General features: G+C 40.2%; 1 protein-coding gene across 2 annotated transcripts in view; it reads right to left on the minus strand.

The window, feature by feature from the left end:
- The window catches only part of LOC137256623 (mediator of RNA polymerase II transcription subunit 24-like), a 35,642-nt gene that overhangs the window by 3,501 nt on the left and 15,739 nt on the right, over positions 1 to 16,402 (minus strand). For both annotated transcript variants that reach the window (XM_067794507.1, XM_067794508.1), the window contains exons 11-18: positions 12,337 to 12,479; positions 10,726 to 10,846; positions 8,085 to 8,254; positions 7,488 to 7,587; positions 6,060 to 6,229; positions 3,511 to 3,751; positions 2,449 to 2,683; positions 1,697 to 1,749 (exon numbers count right to left, since the gene is read on the minus strand). In XM_067794507.1, the coding sequence (XP_067650608.1) occupies positions 1,697 to 1,749; positions 2,449 to 2,683; positions 3,511 to 3,751; positions 6,060 to 6,229; positions 7,488 to 7,587; positions 8,085 to 8,254; positions 10,726 to 10,846; positions 12,337 to 12,479 (1,233 nt within the window). The remainder of the gene's footprint in view (positions 1 to 1,696; positions 1,750 to 2,448; positions 2,684 to 3,510; positions 3,752 to 6,059; positions 6,230 to 7,487; positions 7,588 to 8,084; positions 8,255 to 10,725; positions 10,847 to 12,336; positions 12,480 to 16,402) is intronic.

Genomic DNA, 16,402 nt, shown 5'->3' on the forward strand with positions numbered 1-16,402 from the left:
AATCATCATTGGACTGGAACAAAATCATGAGAATCTAACATGTCTGACACTGCACAACAAACTGCATCATCTTTAAAGGATGACAGCATCAACACCACAGGAGCATGTTAAGACCCTCACATCAGAGGGGTTGATCAACAATCAGAGATGAATGATTGTAGCATCTTTAAAGGATGACAGTGTCAACACTACAGAAGCATGTTAAGACCCTCACATCAGAGGATTTGATCAACAATCAATGGTGAATGATTGTAGCATCTTTAAAGGATGACAGTGTCAACACTACAGAAACATGTTAAGACCCTCACATCAGAGGATTTGATCAACAATCAATGGTGAATGATTGTAGCATCTTTAAAGGATGACAGTGTCAACACTACAGAAGCATGTCAAGACCCTCACATCAGAGGATTTGATCAACAATCAATGGTGAATGATTGTAGCATCTTTAAAGGATGACAGTGTCAACACTACAGAAGCATGTTAAGACCCTCACATCAGAGGGGTTGATCAACAATCAATGGTGAATGATTGTAGCATCTTTAAAGGATGAAAGCGTCAACACTACAGAAACATGTTAAGACCCTCACATCAGAGGATTTGATCAACAATCAATGGTGAATGATTGTAGCATCTTTAAAGGATGACAGTGTCAACACTACAGAAGCATGTCAAGACCCTCACATCAGAGGGATTGATCAACAATCAATGGTGAATGATTGTAGCATCTTTAAAGGATGACAGTGTCAACACTACAGAAACATGTCAAGACCCTCACATCAGAGGATTTGATCAACAATCAATGGTGAATGATTGTAGCATCTTTAAAGGATGACAGTGTCAACACTACAGAAGCATGTCAAGACCCTCACATCAGAGGATTTGATCAACAATCAATGGTGAATGATTGTAGCATCTTTAAAGGATGACAGTGTCAACACTACAGAAGCATGTTAAGACCCTCACATCAGAGGGGTTGATCAACAATCAATGGTGAATGATTGTAGCATCTTTAAAGGATGAAAGCGTCAACACTACAGAAACATGTTAAGACCCTCACATCAGACGATTTGATCAACAATCAATGGTGAATGATTGTAGCATCTTTAAAGGATGACAGTGTCAACACTACAGAAGCATGTTAAGACCCTCACATCAGAGGGGTTGATCAACAATCAATGGTGAATGATTGTAGCATCTTTAAAGGATGAAAGCGTCAACACTACAGAAACATGTTAAGACCCTCACATCAGAGGATTTGATCAACAATCAATGGTGAATGATTGTAGCATCTTTAAAGGATGAAAGCGTCAACACTACAGAAACATGTTAAGACCCTCACATCAGACGATTTGATCAACAATCAATGGTGAATGATTGTAGCATCTTTAAAGGATGACAGTGTCAACACTACAGAAGCATGTTAAGACCCTCACATCAGAGGGGTTGATCAACAATCAATGGTGAATGATTGTAGCATCTTTAAAGGATGAAAGCGTCAACACTACAGAAACATGTTAAGACCCTCACATCAGAGGATTTGATCAACAATCAGTGGTGAATGATTGTAGCATCTTTAAAGGATGACAGCGTCAACACTACAGAAGCATGTCAAAACTTCACATCATAGGCAGTGAATCAGTAATAAAATTAAACAATCAGTTTTGAATCAATCAGAAGAGCAAATCGACCATACCTCCATTTCCACTTCTTTCCTTGATCGTTTTCTTCCTCGTCGTACAAATGGCTCTGTAAAATACAGGGTAATTAGCTCCTGTGTGAGCATGCCACCATGGTAAACTAAGAACCTGTACATAATAACTAAGAACATGAGGACCTGGTAAGTCCTGTCCATATCTTGCACTGAATTAGAAAATTTAACCCTAAACTTAACACTACGGACATGTATACATTCTTCAGTGACAGTTCTGGGCATCCTCAGTGCAGTGGCACAATCACTGGGTTGACATGAGAATCAGTGGTCCCTTTGTGATGAACCAGGGTCCCCTATGTCACACCAACCTTGAACCATGAAGAACCTAGAACCTTCAGTACCACTCCCAACCTCTAGTGCCACAATGGCCCAAAATGTTCAAGGGTCTTGGCCTCACCAAAAAGCAATGAATAGAGTCAGAATATAAAATCATACTCTCACAAGTATAATGAAACCGATCCACCCAACAGGCTAGAGTAGACTAAGCATCCACATGAAGCCACATACCTTCAGGGCCACTAGTGAAACAGTCCCTAGAATGACACATGAACCAATCTACCCAATCCACCCACATACCTTCAGGACTGATCCTGGCCACTAGTGACACAGTTCCTAGAATGACACATCAACCAATCTACCCAATCCACCCACATACCTTCAGGACTGATCCTGGCCACTAGTGACACAGTTCCTAGAATGAGACTGGAACCAATCTACCCAGTCCACCCACATACCTTCTGGGCCACTCCTGGCCTCCTGGGCTGCTGTGATGCACAGGACACAGAGCTTTGCGAGTGTGTATCCACGGGGGTCGATCATGAGGTGGAGGCGTGTCTTGGTGTGGAGGATGCGGGGCAGCGTGTGCAGCAGTAGACTGAGAGTCATGTGTTCAAGGTCCATGTGGAAGATGGAGAAGACCAGACTGAGGGACTGACACAGATCCTCGGACTTATTGTTCTCCAGCATTTGCTGAAACAAGAATGAGTGAGTGAGTGAGTTGAGTTTTACGCTGCACTCAGCAATATTCCAGCTATATGGCGGCGGTCTGTAAATAATCAAGTCTGGACCAGACAATCCAGTGACCAACAACAAAAGCATCGAACCGATGACATGTGTCAACCAAGTCAGTGAGTCTGACCACCAGATCCCGTTAGTCGCCTCTTACGACAAGCATGGGTTGCTGAGGGCCTATTCTACAACGGGACCTTCACGGCATGCTGCAACAAGACCACGGATTCACAGTCAGTGTAGGGTTACCTTAAACATAGCATGTTTAGCAAGAATATATTCCATAACTTTTCTTGAAAGCTTTTGATTCTATAACTGTTGCTTGGAATTATTTGTTGCATCTGAGGATCTACTTTTCAATGTAAAATTAATACAACGCAGGTTGGATGGCCAGAATGTAACTTTTTCTAGGCAGTACTTGATACAATACTAATTAACTTTTTCAATGAAGAGCCAATTTTTAAAACTAGTCATGATGGCTATATTTCCTGTAACTTTTTAATATTATAATGATTTATACATCGGAAGTACAATCAGCTCAGCTTCTCAAAAACACTGAAAGTCTGCACAAAGTTGACTCCAAGGTATTTAGATCCAGTCACATGTGGGCTCAATCCCATCACCTTAACCTCGCTCGAGGTCTGTTACTAAACTGTTACACATGTATCAATGGTTTTTGATTTCTACTATGGATTAACTGCTATCAGAGACTCAAAAACTGCATTGCATCATCACAGATCTATCACCAGGACTATCCTCTCACAGCAAGTCAAACAATATCAACTCACCAAGACCATTCTCTCACACAGCCAGTCAGATCCACAAAGGTTCAGCAGTTGTTCCAGGGTGTGCAGACATTTGAGGTCAATCCACCCCTTGGTGAAGATTTGGGTGAGAGTCTGCTGCAGCACATCGCTAGGCAGGGCCTTTGGCGGAATGTGGATGTGTGCCGTTTGACGTTGTGGATGGTTGGTCGGAAGGATATCATTGACTATCTTCTCCATCACAATTGACATCAGATGGTTTCGACTGAAGAAGAAAATTGTATTTGATTACAGAACAAGCAGCAATTCTTCTGGTCACAATCCTGATCTCATAGATTCAGATTATTTTAGTCTATAGAGTGTGTTGGGTTTTACACTAATTTTAGCAGCTTTCCTAGAGTATTACAGTGGGGGACACCAGAAATGGGCTTCATATGATGTACCCCTTTAGAGAACAGAATCTGTGTCTTCGGCTTGAGAAATGTACACAGTAACCACCAGGCTATCCGAACTAAAACATAGTCCATGGAGGTGTCTACAGATATTCATGTGGAAACATATCATGGATGGGTGACTGTGTTTGGCATCTTAACTCCTCACAGTTTTTAAGACTTAATGCCTGCCACACATCGAAGCACATGTGATACATGTGGTCTCTCCTAAGGCAAGTGAATTTGTTCAAAATTGCCTCTGTTCACCCATCAGAATATGGGTACCTGGTGGGAAAAGTCAAGTGACTATAACCTTCTAGCACAAGCAGTTTGGGTTATCCAGGGTAATAGTAATCAGATTGTCAGATTGGGCGCTTCAAGTGTGCATTGTGCATGGAGCAATTCGCATGTTAAATTGACTATTATAATTGTTGCTATTACTATATCGTATCAGATAACAACATCTCATGTAATGAGACTGCAATGATCCTCAATCCTCACATATCATTTAAAACATCAGTCTACAGTAAACTACACTTATAATGAAAACACAGATAGCAATATGCATATAATAAACAGAGATGTTTTTGTCTCAGACATTAGATTAATATCTTGCATGTAAACCTATGAAGGTCCCTAATTCTTATGGTCGTGAGCAACTCTTTCTCATATCGGGGGCCGTTGTTCAAAGCAATCTCAGGGCTAAGGTGACCATAATTCCCATACCATAACATGGGCTTAAGGTAGTCTTAGCACTAAGGTGACCTTAACATGGGCGTAAGGTAGTCTTAGCACTAAGGTGACCATAATTCCCATACCATAACATGGGCTTAAGGTGGTCTTAGCACTAAGGTGACCGTAACTCCCATACCATAACATGGGCTTAAGGTAGTCTTAGCACTAAGGTGACCTTAACATGGGCTTAAGGTAGTCTTAGCACTAAGGTGACTGTAACTCCCATACCATAACATGGGCTTAAGGTAGTCTTAGCACTAAGGTGACGTTAACATGGGCTTAAGGTAGTCTTAGCACTAAGGTGACCATAACTCCCATACCATAACATGGGCTTAAGGTAGTCTTAGCACTGAGGTGACCGTAACTCCCATACCATAACATGGGCTTAAGGTAGTCTTAGCACTAAGGTGACCATAACTCCCATACCATAACATGGGCTTAAGGTAGTCTTAGCACTGAGGTGACTGTACTTCCCATACCTTAACATGGGCTTAAGGTATTCTTAGCACTAAGGTGACCATAACTCCCATACCATAACATGGGCTTAAGGTAGTCTTAGCACTAAGGTGACCGTAACTCCCGTACCTTAACATGGGCTTAAGATAGTCTTAGCACTAAGGTGACCATAACTCCCATACCATAACATGGGCTTGAGGTAGTCTTAGTACTAAGGTGACCGTAACTCCCGTACCTTAACATGGGCTTAAGGTAGTCTTAGCACTAAGGTTGTTTTGTACAACTTACGACTTTCTGACATGGGCTAGATTTTTTTAACTCTCATGGGCTAAGATAGTCGTAAGTCAGTGTTAATGTATGGCACTTATGACTTAGCGCTTAGCGCTAAGAAAGCTTAAAAAATCTATACCCTGGTTTCTGCATGTCATAATATCCTAATAGATACATGCCAATGATGTTAGTCACTGGATTGTCTGGTCCAGACATCATAATTGACCAACCACCATAATACAGTTGAAAAACGATAACTGTAGTACACAGTATAAAAATGGCAAATCCACACTCTGAAACATGCTCAAAGCACTCCACTATTACCTCAGTCAATGGTTCAGTGTAAACTCACAGATCCTTGAGAATTATACAAGCATGAGTATCTCTATTTGTACTGTTATAACATCTACAAATAAACAATACTCACTGGCAGACAAGAATAACATGGACTGGCATGTAGATGCACACGCCTTGCTTGTAGGACTCTCACGTGGTTGTATAGCCTGTAATATTAGAACAACCTGGGGCCCCTTCGCCTATAATGGCAAGCCCAAGTGGGCAGCACTCATACATGCTAATACAGGTCAACTGTCAGGTTCAGAACTCAACTTATTCTTGTTTGCCAGTATAACCATAATGAATTCTGATTCGGGAAAGCTACTTTGCCAAACTGGGCCTCACCTTTCATTGGATGCTGCAGCATCTCCCTTGATTGGTTTAGTGAGATGTTCTAACATGAGCAACGGCTTCTCCCGAGCCTCCTCGCCAACGGTGTTCATGTAGCTGCAGAGCCACACACACGCCACCACTGGCAGACAGCACATGCGGCTCTTCACGTTGTCCAGGATCACCTGAGCAGAAAATCCACATGTTACTTCCCCTCAGTATCTCAAACTGAAACAATCACTTGCTATTCAGCACAGGCATTAGAAAGCCACTCATCTTTCCACTCTGTCAGCACCCATAAACGACTGAGTTTTGAAGTGCATCCGTCACCCTATGTGGAAACAACTTAGTATCATTGGAATGGCAGCAGTGACAGGATATAGGATATAGGATATTTATATAGGGCAGATATCCACGCACTAGTGCATGTTCAAGGGTCTGGTATTTTCCCATTCCATCATTGTATGTCAATCTCAACAGCACCTCGTATTATCAATCACAACTCCCTGGGGAGTATACAACTCCTGCAGCCACTAAGTGCACCAAGCTGTTGTGACTTTCTCATCCTGACGAGGTACCGATTAATTGCTGGATGGAGTGGAACACACAGTCACAGTACTCTGTCCAAGTTCACTGCATGTTGCTGTACCCGCAACTAGGTGCTTGTACGTATTCATGTAGCCACCATCTGGTCATATACCAACAGAGTCGTGGGTACTTCACAATAGGGGTTGTGACAACACTGAAAGAGTCTGCGCACAAAGTTGACTCCAAGGTTTTTACACCCAGTCACAGGTGGACTTGATCCCGACACCTCAACCTTGCTGGATCACTAGCCTGGCACCATAGCCAGCTCGCCCACTGCGCCCCCTGTGATCCAGGCCTTTGACAATCACATTTTACAGATAAACAGAATATGCAGCAGGTGGGGTTAAGGTGATCCTCAAACAGTCAGGTTGCTAAGGCTCATCATCAGCACAGGGCCCTTTCCTGCTCTACAAGAGGCTCACACAGCTTCTCCCAGGGACTTCTCCCAGGAATGGTTGCCTTTTCGACCCTCCAATAACTTTTTAGCGAAAATCATATTATTAGTATATGGGTAATTGTACAGCGCTAGAGTCCATCCCGTGGTGTAGAGATTAGAGAATCTGCCTGGAGAGCAGAAGGTTCAAATATGGTGCTTACTGTTCCCTGCCTGGCGCTTGAGATTAATAGGCAAAACACGGGCTGGTCCCCTCAGAGTAAGCATAATGTGACTGAGTAGGGTATTTATGCTGAACTGCAGCATGGTATCTCAGGGGCCTAGCACTATAAAACCAGCTTAAGTCTGGGCAAGTCCAAACAGCCACACATACACACTCATGCATATCGTCATATGAAACATTTTTCAGCGCAACTCCATTTCACCTTCACCTCACCCAACACACCAGAACGAGCACTGACCCTGACATTCTCCGCACTGAGTGCCCCATGTTCCCAGGCAAACAGCACTTCCTGTATGGCGAAGGGGGTGTTGTTACATACTTCGTGCCACCGAGTCAGACTGAAACAGAGGATGAAGAGTGAGTCCTGGGTCCTAAAACCAGCAACAGCTGCATACTGCACTTGTGACAATAAAGTATTCCAGCTATATGGCACCAGTCAGTAAATATTCCAGTCTGGACCAGACAATAGAATGATCAACATAATCAGCATCGATCAACGCAGTTAGGATCAACAACATGTGTCAACCAAATCAGTGAATGGGTCAGGTTTTTTTGACAAGTATGAGTTGCTGAAGACCAATTCTAACCAGGATTTTCGAAGTTCGCATGGTTTTACTTCTCCCACTCCTTGGTCTTCACAGATCGCTGGATGATCAATCAAGTCAGCAAACCTGACTACATGATCCTGTTTGTTATCTCAAACATGTTGAGCACAAGTATGGGCAAACAACAGGTTACTAAACACCAGTTCTAACCTGGATCTTCACAAGTTTGACAACAAGGACAAACATTTCCATAACTCAGATCTCCGTGACAACTCCGTGGCACTCCTAACCTTGTTCTGAGTTCTCCTCCCGTGGTGAACTGCTGGAGGAGGTTGTCAACCTTGTTGGGGTCGTTTGGGACGCAGATCTCCACATTCTTGTATTTTCCATCTTCTGGCAGCCATCGCTGAGCCCACTGGATGATGAACGACTCAGAAGGATCCTTCAGGTTAGTCACAATCTGGAAAAGTATCATTTAAATTCATAAGATTCTCTCCCCTGAAGAATGCATTTCAATGTAACAACTCAAAAAATAACGTGTCAATCCCCCAAAGCAGATCATCATACCTTGTCACACTAGGATCATGTATGCAATTAATGAAAGTAACATATAGTCTGGTTCATAATTATTGAGAATGTTTCTTCTTACTTTGAGCTATCCTAACACCTCAACCGATTCACTGATACTTAAAACTAAGTAATGGTATAAGGGAGGTAACGCATCTTTGCCTACTGAGTATAGTACAATTAGAGTTACCTCCCCTGAATTTGTAGCAGACGTCATTTTCCTCAGCACTGTCAACAATGTCTGCTGAAGATAAAAGAAGGTTGATTTTTGAGTTGTGTAATCAAGGAATTGATGATGTAAATACATTGGCAGAGAGAACAGGAACTCCTCTTTCTACTGTGTATAGGATTAGGAAGAATTTTAAAGAGGGAAAGGATTTTGGGCACCAGAAAGGAGCAGGGAGACCCAGAAAATTGGACTTCTCAGATCGTGTCCGGCTGGGAATTTTAGCGTCTAAAAAGCAAAGGGCAAGCATCTCCAACATCAGGTATGAAATGATAGAAAGGGGATCAACAGTTGTATCAAAATCTACAGTTATAAGAAATTTGATTGATCTTGGATGGGAGAAAAAGACTGGAATTCCTTCTCCTCTCATGAAACAAGAACATAAAGACAGGCGTGTTGAGTGGTGTTTGGCACATGAAAACTTTGACTGGGAAAATGTGATTTTTACTGATGAAAGCTCAATATGGGTATATCCCAATAATGTGAAAATATGGACAAAGTATGCATCAGCACCGTTGTATCGACGACCTAAATACAGCCCAAAGTTTCATGTATGGGGAGGGATATCCTTATTAGGAACGACCCCGCTGTGTGTGTTTGAGGGAAATCTGACAAGTCAACGCTACACTAACATATTAGATAATTTTCTCCTTCCAAGTGCACATGTGTTTTATGAAAATGACTAGATTTTGCAGCAAGATAATGATCCTAAACACACCGCAAAACATGCCAAGCAGTGGTTTCAGGAGGAAAATGTGACTGCATTACCATTTCCTGCATATAGCCCTGACTTAAATCCCATTGAGAACATTTGGGGGATGATGAAGGAATGTGTGAATCAAAAGGGGTTGACAAAAATTGAAGAAATGAAGAGAGAAGTGGTCCGATACTGGGACAGCATAACTCACGAGACACTAACCTCTCTGATAGGAAGTATGCCTACCCGTCTTAGACTGTGCCGTGAAGCTCAAGGAGCCTTGATAAAATATTATAATGTTACCTACACAACATGAAAAGGTCAGTTCACTTTCACAATACATTCAATATTATCTGATTTGTTCTTGTTTAATAATATGAAATGCTTTAGCTATTCTCAATAATTTTGAACCATACTGTACATGTACATACATCATGGTAAACTCACTGACTGGGTGTTAGCACTAAATAGCCAGTGAGTGAATTTTGTTTTACGCTGCACTCAGTAATATTCCAGCTATATGGTGGCGATCAGTAAATAATCATGTCTAGTCCTGACAATCCATTGATCAACAGCATGAGCATCGATATACGCAACTGGGATGCAATGACAAAATTGTGTCAAAAAATTGTCAGCCAGCATGACCACCCAATCCCTTTAGTTGTCTCCTATGACGAGCCATTCCATTCAATCCTAGACTTTCACGAGTACTATTTAAAAGGACAAACGGTGACATTATAAGCAAGGCATACTGTACTTTATGTTAACCTATGACAAGTTTATATTGAAAGTTCAGAATCCACAATGCTGTGACCAAATGTAACCTAAGTCATACTTGTAGATTAAAGTTTAATCCAAAATATAACATGTTAAATTCCAACATACATGTAATCAATATACTATTACCCTAAGATACATTTGTCAAATTCTGATTGGTTAATAGCCAAAGCATACAAAACCATGTGGGCAGATTTGACACAGTATACGGTCAAATCTGTCTTGGGACAAACTATACGGATTGTACAAATGACCTTGACCTTAGATGGAATGTGGCTGCCAAATGGCTGATAGCTTCCAAATTATACAGTTGGTGTATGCAATTATGAGTATAAACAAAGTGATAAAATTGTTGCCATAATTTCTTATTTGTTTGTGTCAATAAAAATATTCCCAAAATAAAATGTTTCTGAATTTCTTTTATCATTCTGCCAAAGGTTGAATGTTGTATAAAGATAAGCTAAATTAAAAGATTTTACGGGTAATAAATTCTTCACACTGTGTTTTGAAAGGGTGTATGGGACTGTAGGTCCTTTGTAAATTCTGTATTTCCTGAGGCGCAGAAAGAAATACAGAATTTACAATTAGGGTATTACAGTCCCTTACACCCTTTCAAAACACTGCGTAACTAAATATAAATACACAGCATGGCAGGATAACTCACCTCGGTGCCATACAGCTGGATGATGTGGCACAGCATCAGGAAGGTGATGTCAAACAACTGGGCCCGAGTCTGGGCAGCCTTGCCGCCATCACCCATGGCTTGACGTGCAAATTCATTGATTCTGAAACAGATTGTACACCATCACAAATATAAATTTCAAAATAACACAAACATTTGTTTTGAACCCACACATACAAGACAAAACATAGAATGTGTGTAAAAGCAACAAGTTCTTCACTGAAATATGAAGTAGTTGCCTTCAAAACAGCATCGAAGGATTCCAACTGAATGGGTTCTTAACATAAGAATAGCAGGACATTTTCACATCCCACACCCCACCCGTCATAAGATTCATGTAAACATCCAGTGTTTCAGCTGTTATTTTTTTAACAAGACGACCTCCTAATTTACCAGTCACATATATATGACAAAATGACTATGAAATTCCCATAATTTTCAAGGTTCTAGTTTTGAAGACGGATTGCAAACTGAATTTCAATAATTTGCCCCCTTCTTTTGCTTGTTTCATCATCCTCATCAGCTGAAACCTTACGTTTACCTCCCCAAGAACTGGACAGTGTCGACTGCTTTCCACTTGCTGTTTTGACAAACATGCAGAATTTAAACAATCGGTTCTATTATAAGAGGATTATTTTAGTGATGTTAAAAAAAAATCAGTGACATTTTAAGCAAAACAAAGAATAGTTCTGGTAATATACTGGCCTGAATGACCAACAGTATCCAAATCTGTCCTGGCCAATTTTACCATAAAAAATCTAGTATACACTGGAAAACACTGCTATCTCACCCTATTGACATCCAGAAAATATCTTTGAAGACATTTACTAAACCTGCGACATCACCCCATCACATCTGATATACATCTTCAGTGCGTCTGGTCCTGGCATCATCTTTTGCAAAGTCTTGATGTCAGTCATTGATCAGTCATTTATCAGCAATATTTCAGCAATATGACAATGGTAATTATTTAATCTGAGTCTGGAATAGACAATCTGATGATGAACATAATGATGGCATCAATCTACACAATTATGATGTGAAGACATACATCAAACAAGTCAGCTAGTCTAACCTCCTGATCCTGTTAGTCACCTCTTACAACAAACATGGGTTGTTGAAGATCAGGTCTTACTAAGATCTTCACAGGGCATTTGAATACTGCATAGTGTCAGGTCATACAAAAATAAATTCTTATCAAAAATGGAAATAAACATGCAAGAACAAGACTTCCAGATATTTCAAAACTAAATCAGATTACTACAACACTGTAACATTCAACCATGTTATGATTATCTACTGGCAAACAAGGATAAGTTGAGCACTGCTATGAACAAGTGTGATCACGAGAGAGGCAAATGAGCTCGGTGTGTGCAGCTATGCACAGAACTAGTTTCATCCCTGATCCCCAAGGAGTTGCAAATGTAAAGGAAAGTACGATAGTGTCTATTTCTTTTCTACTGCACATGCACTAACCTACCTATGCTCTACCTTTCACAAACCAAATGGTTTGCTCATTGCCACGTTTCTCATTAATCTGTTCTCTGCACCAGGGCAACTTATGCTTGCTTGCCAGTAAATGACTATACCCACTTTATCAACTTGACAGCAAAGTTCTGCAGTTCTCCCATCGCTGCACCAGCCGCTAGAATAATCTCAAAGCTTCGTCCAGACAACATGTGGTTGAGGATCCCAACCAGAGGGTCTTGATTCTTCTGGTAGTCGGCGTCAAGTGTCTGTACAGACAGCGCAACACTCACACAGTAATACACACACCAAGATACATGCTGGGAGCACCGTATCAGAGTAAGTTTGTTACCAACTAGCAAAAATATGACAGCACGTTTTGTCTCCATTCACCACACTATCATTACAGCAAAATATATCGCCATATTGTCCATTACCATTCCCTATTACCGTAAATATATAAAAACGCAACTCTGGATTTTTGTCAAGTAAACATGAACACTTCCTTTTATTAGATTTCATTTTTTCGAGAAGTGCGTTTCTTTAGCTACTCAGTATATATTAGGTGAGCATTGGTTTGACCACATAAAAGCACCACAAAACAAAATATCACCACTGAATTTTTCTCAATATCTTACAAATACCAAAATTCAACAATTACCCATTAAATGACGATTAAAATTTTAATTTTAATTTTAATTCTCAATGACACATGCTCCTAGCAAAAAGTCCTTAAGCACTATCAACATTTAATAACTGTTTCAGCATGAAGTCCATGCAGCTACTGGTTGCAGGTGACTCAACTTACTGATCAAAGGTGTTTAGTAGCTAGCTGTGGGATATAGCTCGTACTACATGGGAAAACTAAATATATTCCCCCTCTTCACATCGTAATATTCATACAGCCTACATTCAACAAAGCTCCTGTTCAAAGAGCTTATGTATAAATACATTAAAAAAATATTCAATAAATTTTCATAACAAGAAAATAAATAAACACATTCCTAAGAAGGTACGGTATCTTTTTGCAAAGTACAAATGACCATTTTTTAACTGCAGACAGTGTTCTAGCATATCCAAAGTTAAAGCTTATTTGGCATCAGTGATGGAAAGCAGGAATTAAATGTGATGAATAACTAACATCTTTGAGCGGCATTGTAGAAGTTGGGAATTGCAACACTGACAAATTTATGGATAACAACTTTCGTAATTTTGTGTGTGTGACATTTCGACACTGATTTTTGTACCATTGGCCAGCAGGATAAGAATCTGCACCAACACTTTGATCTCATTCCTGCTAGAACTGTACAAGAATTGGTACCGAGACATCACCCTCACAAAATCAAGAACTTGTTTTCCATTAATTTGTCAGTATTAATGTGATGAAAACTATTGTTTTTGCATGGAATGTTAAGGCAAGGCGTCACTATGATAACAGATTAATAATCAAGCATGGCTTTGTTAGCTAATTAAGCAAATCAAATAGTCCAGCGAATGGAAAATATTTTTCATGATGAACATTGTCATAATTTTAACTGAATAGGAAGAATCCATTTCAAGAATTATCATTCATAAGTTCTAACTCAAATCTTCACTTTGGTCAACTTTGATTTCCTGATATGATCAATAACAAAGTACATATGCAAAGCTTTTTGTCACATGATAGGTCGTCATCTGCTATGAGTCCTAGCTATTTCTTACCTGTGTTATATATTTGAAAAATTTCAAGCAAACTGACAAGTGAGTGAGGGTGAGTTTAGTTTTATGCTGCTTTGAACAATATTCCACACAGCAGTGGAACAACAGAAAAGGGCTTGTCACATTGTACCCAATGTGTATGGGAATTGAACCCGCGCCTTAGGTGCGACAAGTGAATGCTTTAACCCCACAGCATCTCAATTTGATGAAAACCAATACACTTACACAAATATTTACACAAATATCATTTAGCCCCAGTATTACTCTAATCAGTGACATGTCTTCTTAATTTCTGCTGAACGTCAATGGAAAGTGCAGTGTTTTACAACCCCACAAGAGAGCTGTTTACAACATCAGCCATTCGATGGTGCTGTGAGATGGACAGTGATTGATAAAACTATCAGGATATGATGATAGCCAGTCAACCACATCACCACATTGGATCACCCCATAAAATGTCTGGGCACTCCATACAACCACAAGCTCATTCTAGTCTGGTTTTTTTTCATGTTTGGTTGTTTCTGTTCATAGCCGCACTCAGCAAGATTTCAGCAATATGTTCATGATTTGTAAATATTCAAGTCTGGACCAGACAATCCAGTTATCTACATCACGAAAAGTCATCTACACAACAGGGATACAATAACATGTGTCAACCAAGTCAGCGAGCCTGATCACTTGATCCTGTTAGTCGCCTCTCACAAGCTTGAGTCCCTGGAGACCAATTTTTAATCAGGTCTTAACCGTTGTGCTATGTGGGTTTACATGAATACAAATCTGTATTTCAAGTGAAGATGTTAAAGACAAATCCAAGTCATTTGAGAAGCCTGGAAATTGGCTGGTCTAAGTACCACTTGATTGAACAGTCAAGGTTCGCCTTTAAATCACATGTTGTAACCTTCTATAAGGCATAGGTAGATATTAGCATGTATGTATCAACTATCATAATAGTATAAATGATAATTTTGAAGAAATCACTTTAGTCGTAGTCATGAATAATATCACATTTTTCAAATGCAATTTGTTAACGCTTTTTCAATATTTCTACACATATCCTCTCTCAGATTCCACCTGTCTGACATTTATCTACTGCTGCCCTCTGGAGGTCAAGTCCATACTTAAATATCTCTAAGTCTCGATGTTCTGATAAGTTATGACAAAGCAGTGTCTCACTTATGGCAGTCTTAAACTATGACCATTGTATGCCATGGTTGAGTTACGACTGCCGTAGCACTCCCATTACTTTGTGCAGGTGTCCGCAAAACCTTAATTGACCTTAACATCCATTTAACTAAATCAGCCGGTAAAGTTGTCGAAAGTTGAATATGACATAAATGAGTGGTTTACTAATTCATGAGTATTTACATGGTTGGATTGAGTTTAAAATGACAAAAAATGAATGATTTGCGATTTAGTGGGCTGGAGCACAGCTTCATGCAACATACCATGCAAAAGGCGGTGAGAATCACATTTCACACAAACTGCCATGTGGGAACGGAAATGTCTCAAATACTCTCTCTTACAACAAATATAAAGCCTAAACTGCTGTTTAAACATTCCTGGTGTCAACTAGGGACTAGCATTAACAAGTTCTATACAAACAGTCCTACTTGATCTGTTAACTGTTGCCTAAGGTTTCCCAGTGATACTGATATCAAGACATGAGATCATGGTGTGTGTGTGTGTGCACATATCTGTGTGTCACCTGTGTGTGGAGAAAAAAAAGAGTTGTGTGCATGAGTGTATGTGTGTCCATCTATATGTGTGTGTGTATGGTGATTGGTGTGTGCATGCATGAATCTGAGAAGAAAGACACAGAGACAGAAGAGAAAGACAGAGAGAGCATGCACGATTCTGAGAGTCAGAGGGAGGGTGGGAATGGAGAGAGAAGGAGCAAGGAGTGGGAGAGGGAGGGAGGAAGAGTGTGTGTGCGTGTGTGTGTGTGTGTGTGCGTTTGGTGACAATTCACCACAGTATTTGCATCAATGTGAGGTAATATGATGGCTGACACAGGAAAAAGTCTGTCACACTTCAAACTCAGACCCTTTATGATGAGTGAATGCTTTAACCATTGGGCTAACAGTCATTTCATCCACGAGATCCCCCAACCCTCAACTGAGTCATATCCCTTATAACAAGCATTAAATATTTGGAATCTGTCGTGGCCACATTCTGAAACAAGGGCCTTGGACAATCAAGATGAGTAAACGGACACAACACCAGGAAACATTTTGTGCAAACTTTCAAAAACCTATGGCTTTTTTATTCATGTTCAGTTTGTATTATTTTCTTTAGTATTATTAGTATTATTATTATTATTATTAATACAGACCTCAGGCTCATGATGGCAGTCTGTATAATGACAGTTTGAATTGTGAAACTAGTTGACACAGACTGAATAAAATCAAAATATTGCTTGTATTTCAGTATGCTCGACTGCAGCTTTTCAGGATATAAGTTAAAACTAAGCTTCATGGTAAACATTTTTGTCTTG

Source organism: Haliotis asinina, chromosome 11, assembly GCF_037392515.1.
Source record: "Haliotis asinina isolate JCU_RB_2024 chromosome 11, JCU_Hal_asi_v2, whole genome shotgun sequence".
In the NCBI taxonomy this organism is placed as follows: Eukaryota; Metazoa; Mollusca; class Gastropoda; order Lepetellida; family Haliotidae; genus Haliotis; species Haliotis asinina.